The 15,525-nt window shown below is 42.7% G+C and overlaps 1 protein-coding gene across 50 annotated transcripts in view; it reads left to right on the top strand.

The window, feature by feature from the left end:
* trdn (triadin) overlaps positions 1-15,525 on the top strand; it is a 471,335-nt gene that overhangs the window by 111,989 nt on the left and 343,821 nt on the right. For 49 of the 50 annotated variants that reach the window (XM_067984607.1, XM_067984633.1, XM_067984632.1 and 46 more), the window contains one exon: positions 2,488-2,547. The exons of the other annotated variant lie outside the window; for it this stretch is intronic. In XM_067984607.1, the coding sequence (XP_067840708.1) occupies positions 2,488-2,547 (60 nt within the window). The remainder of the gene's footprint in view (positions 1-2,487; positions 2,548-15,525) is intronic. 50 annotated transcript variants of the gene reach the window in all.

Below are 15,525 nucleotides of genomic sequence, written 5' to 3' on the forward strand. Positions count from 1 at the left end.
TGAAAAGCAAAGTGAACTAACATGTTTGTGTATTTATATCTTTCTGTGTGTCTATCCTGAAAAACGTTTTGGGGTATAACTCAGCAGATATCATCCGCATGATGTGGTTCAAGTCTCTTGATTCCAAATATCGTAGACCGAAGGGGCAAGAAAATAACCTTTTCAGCACATATCAGCAGCATGTCCATTCAACCAGCATGAAATACATTCAGGGAAACCAATAATAATCATCCTAATTAACCAGGGGGAAAGGGGGGAGCTTATGTATTGCATTTTCAATGCTACTTGCAAGGACAGAACATTCATTTTCACCCTAACTTCATGGACTCTTCAAAATATGTTATTGCTAGCTACCTAAGTAATTTTGTCCTGCTAAGTAATTTTGTAAAGCTCATGATTATTATCAATTAATTAAGCTTATCAAATCATACACAATTTCTGACAGTATCAAATCTTCTAAGCAGTAACAATACTTTATACTTTTTGTAGTGCCTGCAGTTAATCTGCATTTTAACATATTTAAAAAGACACTCAGAAGAAAAAAAGGAGTCGCAATCCTGCTGAGAAAGAACTAATATTATGTGCAGATATACTGTCACTTTTTCATCAGTACAAAAGAAGTTTTGGGTGCAGAACTGGCCGTATTACTCAGGAGTTAGGTCCCAATATGACTTTCAAGCACACTAAGCCAAATAGTGTGAGGCCTCCTCTAGGCAGCCACTATCAGGCTGCAGTCGAGTACAAAGCTATATTTCAAAAGTCCCACTGGATCCCCTTGGAAACTTAACACATTTTTTGGAATCTTTTAACAATGATAAAAAAGTGAAGACTCCCACCCACACTCTCCTAATATTAAAATTTAGCCACCCAGAAGGGGAGTTCTTTGTATACGACCAAGTGTGCATATGCAGAACCCCTTTGTGCCTGACCTCTATGTGATCTGCAGTGATGTGCAGTGTGCAGTAGAAGTCCAGTATGATTACTGTGTGCAACACTTCACACGTGATCTGAGATTGGTAGAGTCACCGTATAACTATAGCCTTGGTCAATACAAAATGTGTTAGTTACTTAAGTTTGCTGGAGTGCATTTTACAATAGTTAATTTGCTAGTGAGCAGATATAAGAACATAAGAAATAGGAGCAGGAGTAGGCCAATCGGCCCCTCGAGCCTGCTCCGCCATTCAATAAAATCATGGCTGATCTGATCCTAATCTCAAATCTAAATTCATGTCCAATTTCCTGACGCTCCCCGTAACCCCTAATTCCCTTTACTTCTAGGAAACTGTCGATTTCTGTTTTAAATGTATCTAATGATGTAGCTTCCACAGCTTCCTGGGGCAGCAAATTCCACAGACCTACCACCCTCTGAGTGAAGAAGTTTCTCCTCATCTCAGTTTTGAAAGAGCAGCCCCTTATTCTAAGATTATGCCCCCTAGTTCTAGTTTCACCCATCCTTGGGAACATCCTTACCGCATCCACCCGATCAAGCCCCTTCACAATCTTATATGTTTCAATAAGATCGCCTCTCAATTAAGAGAAAACATAAGAATGAAAACAATAATTAACCCTTTCAACTGTCGTTACAGTCCTGCATCAAAATATATTTTACCTTTATAGATTCCAAGAATGATCTGAATGAAGGATTGCTCATTGGTTTTGCAAATTTTCTTCATTCTGCTTTAGAAATGATATGACATAAGAAATAGGAGCAGGAGTAGGCCATCCTGCCCCTTGAGCCTGCTTCGCCATTCAATAAGATCATGGCTGATCTTCGACCTCAACTCCACTTTTCCACCCAATCCCCATATCCCTCGATTCCCTTAGAGTCCAAAAATCTATCGATCTCAGCCTTGAATATATTCAACGGCTCAGTATCCACAGCCCTCTGGGGTAAAGAATTCTAAAGATTCACAACCCTCTGAGTGAAGAAATTTCTCCTCATCTCAGTCCTAAATGGCTGACCCCTTATCCTGAGACTATGACCCCTAGTTCTAGACTCTCCGGCCAGGAGAAACAACCTCTCAGCATCTATCCTGTCGAGCTCTCTAAGAAATGTATACATTTCAGTGAGATCACCTCTCATTTTTCTAAACTCCAGAGAATATAAGCCCATTCTACTCAATCTCTCATCATAGGACAACCCTCTTATCCCAGGAATCAATCTAGTGAACCTTCATTGCACTGCCACCAAGGCAAGTATATCTTTCCTTAGGTATGAAAAATCTGTGAATGTTGGACTGGTCTTTCAATGCCAAAGGATTTATTACAAAATTGAGTTCAGAGAAAATTAAGCACAAGTACACCCCAGTTGCTACATTAATGCAAAGTATAACTGTTTTGTTTACTCAGAAATAGTGCTTGGAACAGTTTGTTCTGTTCCCTGTTACAGCGGAAGCTGATGGAAGCAAATCCACCAGTCCCACTTTGCTATCATTCTGTTCATTGTACGTTGTCTTCAATGCTGTTTTTTCCCTTCTGCTTTGCTAGATCAGTATCAGTTCTGTCGCTATGTGATTGACATGTACACTCATGGGGATATTTATCCAGGTACTTTTATAATCCTTATAACCTTTTTTTACCAAATCTGAATCCTCCCCCTTTTTTCATACACTGCAATTGTTCAATTTAATAGACTCTGATACTCGAGATTATGATTTGTGTTGCAAATATTTCAAATTGAAATTGCCTTAAAGATCTGGCCATAATGTTTTTATTTTGAAAGTAAACATTATATTAGATAGGGGATCCCGTCAATTACCATTCATGATGTGAAAAGAATTCCAGTCAGAATTTTTTTTGGGGTTTGAAAGAATAGCACAAATATTTTGTGTGAGATCGTTTCGGTACACTTTTTAACTAGACACTGGAGGAAGCAAAAGGTTTGAGATAAGAATCCTAAAAGGCCTTGGTGCATATAACATAAACCAAAAGTTTATATTATTACAGTGCAATGTTAATAATGTTATTTTTTTTAAATGGTAGACTCCAGCATGGCAGGAACCTGAAGTTTGTCTGCTTTATTTTGGTTGCTTTGTTCTAAACAATTCAAGCATAAAGGAACTCGTGGCACTTAACTTTCACTGTTTTCCCATCATTTAACCATCACCACCAACTCAAACATGGAAGCCAGAGGTGTTCTGCCCTGTCATTTGTATTTATTAAAAATATCAGTTGGCAGTAAAATGAAGAATACTAATTTTGTTCCACAATGCAAAGACCACAGTGTAATTGCACAAATACATTTGCTCTAGGGATTGAATTTCACAGAAAAATAGTTTGCATAATTAAACAGTTCCAAAAAGATGTGACTGCTGCAGTATTTAAATTTCTCACTTATCCAAATTACAGCTGTATTTGTAGCTCTGGAATATGGTCTTTTCTCTAATCTACATTTTTAGTTTTCCAGTGTGCGGAATGATAACCACATTGGTGGTGAAAATATTGTTTTTGCACTCAGAATAAATCTGCATCTGAAACAATTTACACTTATTTTGTAATTGCTATGGAATGCAGTGTGAATGACAAATTGAGCTGTTAGATGCCTTTTGCCATTTCACGTTCGGTTTTGGATGTGCGCTAAGGATTTTAGCAGATATCCAAGTTAGTTATTTTAATATTCATTTGTATTTATTGTGATGGAAAAATTTGGCAAGCAAGTGATTCTTTATCAAAAGGCAGTCATTGGTTTATCAATCCATGTTGTATTGAGGAGATGAAGGATGGATTCATGGATCAGGTATCCTCTATGACCGAATGCAGATATAAGAGATGATCTGGACTGTGGAATCAGCCTATAGATGTTTGCATCTAATTTTGGAGACTGTTGTGAATGTCCATTGACTCTGAATTCATACACTTATGTGGCAGAATAGCGAAAGATTATAAATGTCTTATTTGGTCACCGTGGCTTTGAGATTTGATTATTCAGCATCGTTAGATAAATGATTGTATGACACTGTACAGCAATATTAATTGTTATGTATTTAGGCAGATGGCTATCAGGTTCATAGAGGCTTAGGTTATACTATACATTTTAAATGTTATTCTATAAACCTGATGGATTGGGTCTTTCCACGTGCTGCTGGTTGTCTGCATGCAGTTTTTGATCAGTATATATATTTCTTAAAAGTGGATACAAGAACATTTTGGATAATAAATAACTGACAGTTTACATTTTGGGCTTCAAAGCCACCTTTGTTACCATACATGGTTTCACCCAATGTATACGAGTACAATACTTGACTAAACATCTGATAGCCAGATCTAGACTAAGAGATGTCTTATAACTAGAGATAAATGAACAGAAGTCTGTATCTGATAACCAAGGATCGATTTTAACCCTGTCCACCCAGTAGGAACAGTGCAGGCAGGAGGTTAAGATGGCAGGGGGGGTCCTACTGCATTCCCGACACATTCCCACCATCCATCATCTTAACTGACCTCAGATCAGGCACAGCAGGGCCGCCCGTCCTTGGCAGGCGGGGGTCTACTTTACATGGAAAAGTCATGGCCCAATGAGATCATCAGGACCCCGACCCTATTTTAATTTGAAATCGCAGGAGGCCTGTAGGGCACCAAACTTGCCAGCGAAACCTGGCAAGAGGCAGCAGAGTGAGATAAATTTTATTTTAAAAATTTTTGTGAGGATTCCTTGTGGGCTAGGAGGAGCGATAGTGATCCTCCGGGCTCACAAGGAACCCTTGGGCCTCCCCAACCCTGGCCTTCCCTCTCCCTCCCACCACCGGCAGCACTTTGGATAACCCCAACCTGGCACTAACCTTATGCCTGGACAGTTCCCTTGGGTCCCTGGCGATGTTGGCCTCCCACCCAATTTTCCGCTCCCTCCCGCTGGCTCTTATATTGATCCCTCTGGCTTCAGGCGGGAGACACTTGCAGACAAATTTAAATGAGGACCAGGAGTTAAAATGGTCCTGGCCTCACGCCGAGGATTCCATGGGGTCTCCTGCCAATCCTGTCCTCCCCCCGCCCCGAACGCACCCCGAGTTAAAATCAACCAGTTAGTACTGACTGAATGGGAATTGGACCTGATAATCAGAGGGGCTGTGTTTTAAAGCTGGTACTGACATGAAGAGGAACGGTGCTTTATTACTAGTACTGAAGCTTGTGAATGCTGTGTTTCATACCAAGTGGAAGCTTCATATTTCTCTAATTCTTCTGTGCTGTTATGTACATAAATATATGTTTTACTAAACGTCCAATAATTTCTAAGCACCAGTGGTTACTTCTCTTAATGATTACAATGATCTTGCTACTGTTCTTACTTATTTAGACTTTTGTAAACCATTGGAGTCTCTTCTTAATAACAACGAGCTCTGTAATTAGCTCCAGCTACCAATAAAGTTTGAATATGAACATGATTTGATGTTTGCTTGATTTCTTTACTTTAAATCATCAAAATAGTCACTTTCACAAAATGCTATGGTACTCATGTAACAATCTGGTGATTAAAATATATTAACTTGTGTAACTGCTGTGTCTGTAGTGTTCAAATCATGTTCATATGGTACATGATACTGTGTTCTGTTGCATGTCTCCATTAACCTGTATGTTTTCTTGATTGAAAGTTTACAAACAATTTTGCACAAACTAATCTTTTAAAAATCAGATGTATAAGCTACTCACTGTCGTTGGTCTGCTTGCCTTTTGCAGTTTAGTTAGGCATTGTAGTTCAACTAACCCATAATTTGACTTAATTAAGAATAACATAAGTAAACTAATATGAATTGCTTGGCAATAAGCATTTCTTTACATTCAATTATTAACAAATTTTCTGGAAGAACTTTCTATATCCTTAAAAATATACATTGGCTAACTCCCAACTGGTTTAGATTTAATGACCTAGAAATTGGGAGTGTTCTCTGCACTGAAACGGGTAGGCCCAAGGCACACCCAATATTGGGCTACAGGCCTCATTTACATGAGACTGGCGAGCTGGCGAAGAGGATTTCAATTTTGGGCCGCTGCATTGCTGGCAGAGGCCCTCAGGTAGGTCCTGAGAGAGGGGGAAAGAGATTATGAAGGAGGGGGGCTCAACCGGAAGAAGGTGGGACGTAATTGGGAGGGAGGGGGACGATTGGGAAGGAGGACATAGAAATTCTAGGCCAATAAACCTAGATGCACCTGATACTTTTGGCTGTACTGGAGAAGACTGTGGCTTGCATAAGCATGTTGTTTCTAAGCAGAACCTATTTTCCTCTAGTTAACCCACTCATTCTCTTAGCACAGTTGACAGGTGGCAAGACAATTAACTACTCATGGTCTGGGTTTCAAGTATTTATCAGAGTCCGAGGATAAAAACAAATCTTAATAACATAGTTGGTTAAAAAGTACCACGCATAGAAAATTATAGAAAATCCGCTAACTGACAAGAAATTTGGTGCCTGATGTCTTAGTAGAGTAAAGGCATCTTTTAAAACTTTTATTTTCAAATGGTTTTAAAAATAATACTTAGAAATTACCTTAGTTTTTTTGTCACAGATGGATTTTCTCCCTAAAATGCAACACATTTACACTAACAGGCAACTTTAGTTCCATTAATACTTATTGAAATACCCAACCAAAGTCACTGCATATAAGTGGACAAGCATCTTCTGTGACTCACCTTTTTGGGAGGCCCCCTTCTCTTGCAATGTGATTGGTTCAGTGTCAGAAATAATTGACATGACAACCAAGTTTTATAAAGGTTGTTACTGACTGATTGCAAAGGGCAACAGGAAAGAAAATTTGCTCAAGGTTCCATTATAATTGAGCCCTTTTTGGTGTCACCAAAGTGATATTTTGGCCTGGATGCATCAAAGCCCTCTAGACAATCATGCTGCAGTAAATGTCTCGATTTATCTCCCAGGTGGCAGCATTTTAACTTAACACTGACAGTAAACTGACACGCCCAATTAGAAATTAATTGAAATTACTCAAATCTGCTGTCTCGAGGAGGCACTTTTTCTATGCTGACCCATGCTGGTGTATGGTAACCCATGCTGGTGTATGGTAACCCATGCTGGTGTATGGTAACCCATGCTAATGAATGTGACAACATTTTCTGCTAGTGCTAAAGATGCAAAATAATTAAGAAGGAGACAAAGAAAACAACATTCCACAGGACTGGAGTTATTTATTCTAGTCCAATGGTTTATAAAATTCCAAAGACATTTTCTCTGGGTGTAATCCTACTCCACCACTCCAGAGAATGAATGTATACATGGACCACGATCACTGAAATCATTAAGGATTTTCTGAACACCGATGGATGCAGCAGGAATGTAAGAAATGCATAAACTCGTTCAATAGCATGACGAGGAACAAAAGAAATGAAACCAACTGAAATGGTTCAAAGCACACTGAAGAGGCTGTGACTCACTTGAGAAATAAAACTTCTGTGGTCGGTAGAGCTGTTCAAAATATTTGAAGAGGATGGAAGTCCTTGCCCCCAATTGAACCACGGAGAACAAAAACTCAATTGGATGGAGTTTGAGTCCCCTCGCTTGGTGTTAAGGGGGCGATAATGGCCTCAAGATGGGGTTGGTAGCTTTACTGCCCCGTTGACACTTGGGATGCGGCCGGCTCCATTTTGAAAGGGGCCTACCACCGATTGTCCACAGTGCTGGTCTATTTCAGGCAATAAGCCCTTTTTGAATATGGAAATCAGGGTCCTATGACGTAAATCGGACCCTGGTTGCCATTTTAAGTAGGAAATGGTTGGAGCCTGCGCAGTGCACAGTCTGACCAAGCCCGTGGGCAATGGAAGAGAAGAGGCCCAGCAAAGGTAAGTTTTGAATTATTTTTGTGGGCCCCAGAAGAGCCCAACTAAACCATGACATTTTTACAACCTCGTTTAACTGTTTAGTTGGCCTCTGAAATGCTACTTGCCATTTTACAGCTCCAAATCCCTCACCATTTGGAAGGGTACGTCAATTATCATTTCTGATTTAATTTGCAGCTTCTATGACAGGTCTTTGTCAGCAACGACAAACACAATTCTGTCCTGAATTTGATCATTTTTGCATGAGTTAAATTCATAATCTTCGACTGAGCTGGTGGAAGAGTGACCTTTCATAAATTAAGTAATGTTTTGGAACAAAGTATTCATTGAACTTTAGTATCATAATTTCACAGTTATTTTTCTGATCTGCAACTCAATGTGAAAGCTTTACAATTGTGCCCTGTTCCTTTGTTCAGAGACTGGAGCACCAATCTGTACATCACCACCCTCTTTATGAAGCTTTGTCATGGTTCTGATCCATGAAAATCTTTCTTTCCATATTGACCACAGTGATGACTGAAGTAAACATTTTCTTTTGGGTCAAATTTAAACATTTGTAAAATTCTGTTCCACAGTTCAATGTCTATCACCTGATTAACCGATTCTCTTAAAATAAAGATGGGAAGTGGTCTGTCCCATCTGTCATAATATAATTTTTCCACAAAACCAGATCCAACCTGTATCTATTTTAAACACAGATCAGTTATTGAGAACTTCTTTTATTGGCAGCACTAAGTGACAGTATTGAAAATTTGGTTTTGGGAGAATTTTTCCCTCTTCTCTCCCAAAGACATAGTAAAGCATAGTTCCATGAGCACTGGGCCCCTTAGTACCCTCCAGCAGTCCATCCCAAAAGTGTCTTTCTTTACTTCTGCAATTAAGAGAGTAAAGGTCAGTGAACAAATCCACCAAAGGAGCCATGCCAGTTCTAGTCCTCACTCGATACACACACGTGCACAAATACACACACAAACACACGCACAAATACACACATGCACAAATACACACACCAATACACACACTCAAATATACACAAATACACACACATACAAATATACACTTGCACACAAATACACGGACATACACACAAATAAACATACACGCACACAAAAGTGCCTGTGCATGAGCACTTACACACACACACACACACACACACACACATCCAGCTGAGATTTTTGTACAGCAGTCAGCACTGGGAACATTGGGGGATCTCCTCATCCAGATTAGTTAATTCAACATAAAGCAGGGGTTGAATTTGAACCTTCTAAGTATGTATGGCTTTGTGCTTCACGATGTGGCTCATTTAGTCACCGAATAGATCCTCGTTTAAATGAAGTGCAAATGCACAGCATAAACAGAATGTATTTGGTGAAGCATTTACTTGCATAGTAAAGTACTTATGAAAGTGTGGTAATGTCAGTTTAATAAAAATGGTGCAATATCAATTAATCCTCTAGGCGGTGCACTAGCTAACCTTGTGCAGATATTGGAGTCAATTCTCATATGTATAAGGTAAGGCAGCCTTTGTTAAATTCTTTGTTTTACATCATTAGTTATACACAAGATAGTAGTAAATTACCAGCTCTCTGTGCTGGTCAGCTGCACCGTTCTAGCCAGTCAAATTCCAGCAGTATCCCACTCGGGGCCCTAAACTCTGGATTTCTCAGTTGTTTAACTAGAAGATACTAAACATGTTGATGCGTTTCCACACTTCAGAAACTTGGCTGACCAAAAAAAAACAGAGGTGATTTTCAATTGCCGCCCAGCGATTTCTCACCTGAAAAACGGGCAGCTGGCAAATGAGAGGGAGCCTCAGCCACTCTTTGGATGCCAAGGCCCATCTGATGCAATTTTCAGGCGGGACTGTAAATGGCCGCACGGCACGCCTGCTTGTTTCGGGATGGAGGCTGTTCAATTATGCACATAGCTATTGTAGGACCCTGATTGCAATTTTGAAGTACAAATGGATGCAATGTGTACTTCGCATGTTCTGCCCATTTGTATCGGGCAGTGAGCGACCTAACCAGCAATCCTTGAAGAGACCACTGGTGGCCTCGCCACAGAAGGGTCAACCTATTCACATAGGCGGTCACTGCAGAACTGGTCGTATTATATCTTACAAGCTCACGTGGCCTCCCGGTTTGTGTTGCAGGATTTCTAAGAGCCCAGCAGAAGTCTACCTTGCCACACTTATAGCAGCTGATTTCATTGTCTTCAGATCTGCTTGGCTGCCTCCATTCGGTTTCACCTGGGACAGAAGGAGCAGCCGGCTCGCTGAATGGTTTGTCTATGGGATGGTGTGAGTAGCTGGTCTCCCACCCATGCAACGGCTCATCTGTTCTCGTGAGGCCGTAAAATGATCAGCGGTGGGCATCTTGCTGCTTGAGAGATTGCACTCCTGACCAAGTAACCAGATTCTTAAATCATCTGGAACTTCTTCCAGAAATCTGTGCCTTAACATTAAATGCCAAAGACCTTCATAATCCGTTACATCTTCACTTTCTAGCCACATTCGCCACGAGTCATCGAGCTAGCTATCATTTCTGTATAAGTATTAGACAGATTCTTCCTTAGTTTCTTCAATTTCTGCCTTTACACTTCAGGCGTTAAATCATAAGCACCGAGAATTAGTACTTTTTCAAACATCCTAGTTTGTACTATTGTCAAGATTTACATGAGAAAAAACTGTGATGTCATGACTTGGTTGGCCCATTATTTGTGTCCCACTTGTGGTGACTGGCTAACAATTCAAAGGCCTGGATAAAACTATCAATATCCTCTCCCGCTTTAAAATTTGGAATAAGACTTGGCAGAGGCTCCAATGCCAGTCTTTGCTTCTCTCATGATATTTAGAGTGCTGCCATACTCAGCCTGGGGTATTGCTTGGACAGGTTTATTGATTGAATGGAGGGATTTAAATAAATTTATTGGTGCCTTGGGTTTTGCTGGCCTGTAGATCAGTTGGCATGGTGACATAGAGCCTGCGGTTCAGCGGCAGGCATAAGATGGCATTGGATGATGTTGCTGTGTCTGCTGATAACAACACATCTGCACCATCTAACCACCCCTTCTATGACTTCATGTGCCAGGAAGCGGGTAGGGCCAAACAGCACCACAGCTGCAGATGTATTGCAGCCTGCAACTGGACCATCTCAGGCCAGTGTGCCCAGAGGTAAAGTTTTTTTAGGCGTCTGGGGCGTCCCCCCCCGAAGCAGGTGGGCGCCTCTTTTCTACATGCAAATCGGGGTCCTATAATATCATTAAGACCCCAATACAATCTTAACACACAAAAATGGAGTAAAACCTAGCAGATTGGTTTCCAAATGGCAATAGGAAGTGGTATTTAAAGGGGCACTCCAATGCAAGCACTCGGATCATTGGTAACTGTTTTTGGATTTCCACAGGCGAGTTGGCCTTAGAGATTGTTTTTTTCTACATTTATTCTGTTTCTACACCCTCAATAAGCACAGAACTTATGATGGGTGTAATTCTTGGCTGAAGCTCACCTTAAAGAATGCAGCATAACTTTGTCACTACTCCCTGGTGAACCTAAGTCTTAGCATGCATTATTTTTTGGACAAGATCAGATAAGTTTGCTATAGCTGATCGATATGCTTGGAAGGGTAATGGCAGGTAGGAGCTCTCTTCTTGCTATGTAACCTGGCTTTTCTTACATCCATGCGATCCTCCTTGTCCCATTCATCTTCCACCAACAGCACAAAGAAACTGGGATTTTCACAGGGACACCCATTGTGTGAAGAGGTATGGTGGGAGTAACAATGTCTAGCCCCAAAGATGCCCTACAAAGTGCCTTCATCAACACAGTTGAGTGGAAGGAATAAAAAAAAAGTCCAAAAAACTCACCCACAGGAAAAGAAACATGATTTAACTTGCAGCTTTAAATTGCTGTCTGCTCGTTTAGCAAACTTTTTATGTAACAATTGTCAGTGCCCAATTTATATGGGTAACTTTACAAAGAGATGTTGCACTGGCGTAATGGGCTGAAAAAGACCCAGTAGGTGTAACTTCAGTTCAGTATATTATTCGTACGAAGCTCCTGTCTGTTTCACTGCATCAGCTGGGAGTTTCCTGCGCATGGCCCCATGCCCACTGGAAATGCACATGATATGCAAATGGGGCGGAGATCTGGGGCACGATTTTAATAAGGCGGCTGGATGGCAGCGGGAGTGGGGGGTGGTGGGGAGTCAATTGGCGCGCGGCAAACCCAAATAATAAAATTTTACTGTTCCCCATGCGGTCGCGACTTAATTGGTGCCTCCTAACGTTGTTTCCGGGTTTGCTGTCCAAAAGTTGCACCGCAGGCGGACTGCGCACGCGCAAAACCTGCTGTCCTTTAGATTGTCTGTATTTAAAGGGCCATTGCACCAATGGCTTTTGCTGGAGCAAGGAGCAAGCACGCAGAATGGAGCAGCAGAGGGGCAAACCAGCTCCAAGATTCAGCGATGCCTCACTTGAGGTGCTGCTGGCCGGGGTGAAGAGGAGGAGGGAAATATTTTACCCGGCCGACGGGAGGAAGCCCCCTGCCTCTGCCACCAAGAAGGCCTTGCTTGAGGTGGCAGAGGAGGTCACCAGCAGGAGCAAAATGTGCCACACTTGGGTCCAGTGCAGGAAGCGTTTCAATGACCTAACTAGGTCAGCCAAAGTGAGTACACTTCCTGATTCTCCTGCATTCCGTGTTGCACATCACCCATCCCCCGCCAACTCATTCTGCACTGCCAAGACTACTCCATTACATCACTCCTCACACCCATTTAAGGCTCATCCTCAACTTACCTTTACTTCCTGAGCACTTCCTCACCTCCCCACTTGTGACCCCATCACTACCACTCACCCCAATCCTGACCCAATGTGATGTTTCTATCTGATACTCACCCTCTGATGCATCTCTTTCATGGTCAGCCTCACCCAAACCAATGCATTCATCGGCTGACCACTTCACCATCACTCACTCACACACATGTATTTTCTCCCCTTGTAGGAGAATAGAGCGCAAAATGCATGCGAGAGGGCGAGGACTGGAGGGGGGGGGGGGTCAAAACAAATAGTGGTCCTCACAGAGGTGGAGGAGGAGGCCCTGCAGATCAGCCCCACTCGAGTGCCTGTCCATTGGGGACGTCGAGACTGGCAGCCCACAAACGTCTTTAACATTCATCACACACAACATGAATTGATCTTAACAATGATTGGCATGTTGAACACCTCAGTATGCTCATTGCAACATGACACATCTGTGATGATGCTTAATATTGCCTTCTGTTCTCTTACAGGCCTTTCAAACGACCGCAGTGACAGGAGAGGGCAATTCCTCAGAGGAGCTCCCGGCCTCAGAGGGTGCACTGTCACATCGGAGGTGCTCGGATTGCTATGTGTGTGCAATCGATTGCACCCTGTACCCGTGGGAAGCCAGCCAGAGAGTGGAAACCCAGCACCCTCTCCATCTGGCTGAGGTCGTCCATGGGGAATTTGACATAGTGGGACGCCCTGCGAAACAAGCCAAGGGTGACCAGTCTTATGCATTTGTGGGCAGATGACTGAGAGACCCCGGTGTTGTCACCGATAGTGCCCTGGAAGGATCTGGAGGTGAAGAAGTTGAGGGCAGTGGTCACATTAAACTGCGATGGGCAATGCGATGCCACCAGACCCAGCCGGGAGCAGCTCGGCATGAAGGAGGCTGCAGATGTCTGCGACCACCTGGCGACTCACCCTCAGCCTCCAAAGGCACTGCTCCTCAGAGAGGTCCAGGAATCTGAGCCTTGGTTTGTAGACCCTCTGACGAGGGTACTGCCTCCTGCGACGTCGGTCCCTCTGTTGTTGCTCTTTCTGCTCTTGTGCAGGTGCCTGTGGCGCACCTCTGTGTTGTGGAGCTGCAAGTGGCAGAAGTGCACGCCGTGCCTGGCAAGGATGGTGATGTTCCTCCTTCTCGGATGTACTGGTGAATGCAACCATCGCACTGTTCCCCCCACCCACATCCTGATGGTGTCAGTTTGAGGGGGTCCACAAAGTAGGTAAATATGTGTAAACAGAACAATTCTGAGTGTGAACCAAGAATTTTCAGTCTAAACACAAAGATCTCTCAGCCAAAACTTTGTCTGAGAGAACTGAGTGCCCTGCGGCAATAACTCATCTTATATCCCCATCTGTCAAACAGGGATTTAAATGTCAAAATGGCTGCCGGCTGCAACCCGCCGAGTTTCCCATGACATGTTTCACACAGCACGGGAAACACGTTGAAGCAGCGTTGAAATCACTTGCCAGCATGATTAATTACATTAATGCAGATTTCAAGTACTTTACTTTAGTTGTTGGTTTAAATATCGGCCCGCCCTCTGGGTTCGGGAATGGCTCGCGCACCCAGATGGGTCTGGGTCGTGGGCGTTTTTCGACGGGTTGGAGCAAGGATTTCTTCCCGCTCCAGAAATGCCCGATTTTGTTTGCCCCCCACCCCATCCCAGCCCAGGCTCCCAACCCACCTGGACTTCAAAGTTAAAATCGTGCCCCTTGTGTTATGGGTATTGACCACTTTTCTCTGGAAAATCAACTAGGGATCCAGCTCCTGATCAGTATCCGATGACCTTTGCTCCAATGTGCATGTCTGTGGAGATTCTGTGAGGACAGATCCCACTGAAGCTCACTGTTCAGATTCACACTTTGTTGAAATAAACAAAGGTTGGTAGTACCCGGGGAACTTGAACCCCCATTGTGAGTCAACGTCCTCACAAGAATCATAGAATCATAGAATCATAGAAGTTACAACATGGAAACAGGCCCTTCGGCCCAACATGTCCATGTCGCCCAGTTTATACCACTAAGCTAGTCCCAATTGCCTGCACTTGGCCCATATCCCTCGATACCCATCTTCCCCATGTAACTGTCCAAATGCTTTTTAAAAGACAAAATTGTACCCGCCTCTACTACTGCCTCTGGCAGCTCGTTCCAGACACTCACCACCCTTTGAGTGAAAAAATTGCCCCTCTGGATCCTTTTGTATCTCTCCCCTCTCACCTTAAATCTGTGCCCCCTCGTTATAGACTCCCCTACCTTTGGGAAAAGATTTTGACTATCGACCTTATCTATGCCCCTCATTATTTTATAGACTTCTATAAGATCACCCCTTAACCTCCTACTCTCCAGGGAATAAAGTCCCAGTCTGTCTAACCTCTCCCTGTAAGTCAAACCATCAAGTCCCGGTAGCATCCTAGTAAATCTTTTCTGCACTCTTTCTAGTTTAATAATATCCTTTCTATAATAGGGTGACCAGAACTGTACACAGTACTCCAAGTGTGGCCTCACCAATGCCCTGTACAACTTCAACAAGACATCCCAACTCCTGCATTCAATGTTCTGACCAATGAAACCAAGCATGCTGAATGCCTTCTTCACCACCCTATCCACCTGTGACTCCACTTTCAAGGAGCTATGAATCTGTACTCCTAGATCTCTTTGTTCTATAACTCTCCCCAACGCCCTACCATTAACGGAGTAGGTCCTGGCCCGATTCGATCTACCAAAATGCATCACCTCACATTTATCTAAATTAAACTCCATCTGCCATTCATCGGCCCACTGGCCCAATTTATCAAGATCCCGTTGCAATCCTAGATAACCTTCTTCACTGTCCACAATGCCACCAATCTTGGTGTCATCTGCAAACTTACTAACCATGCCTCCTAAATTCTCATCCAAATCATTAATATAAATAACAAATAACAGCGGACCCAGCACCG

This window comes from Heptranchias perlo, chromosome 5 (assembly GCF_035084215.1).
Source record: "Heptranchias perlo isolate sHepPer1 chromosome 5, sHepPer1.hap1, whole genome shotgun sequence".
Taxonomy (NCBI): Eukaryota; Metazoa; Chordata; class Chondrichthyes; order Hexanchiformes; family Hexanchidae; genus Heptranchias; species Heptranchias perlo.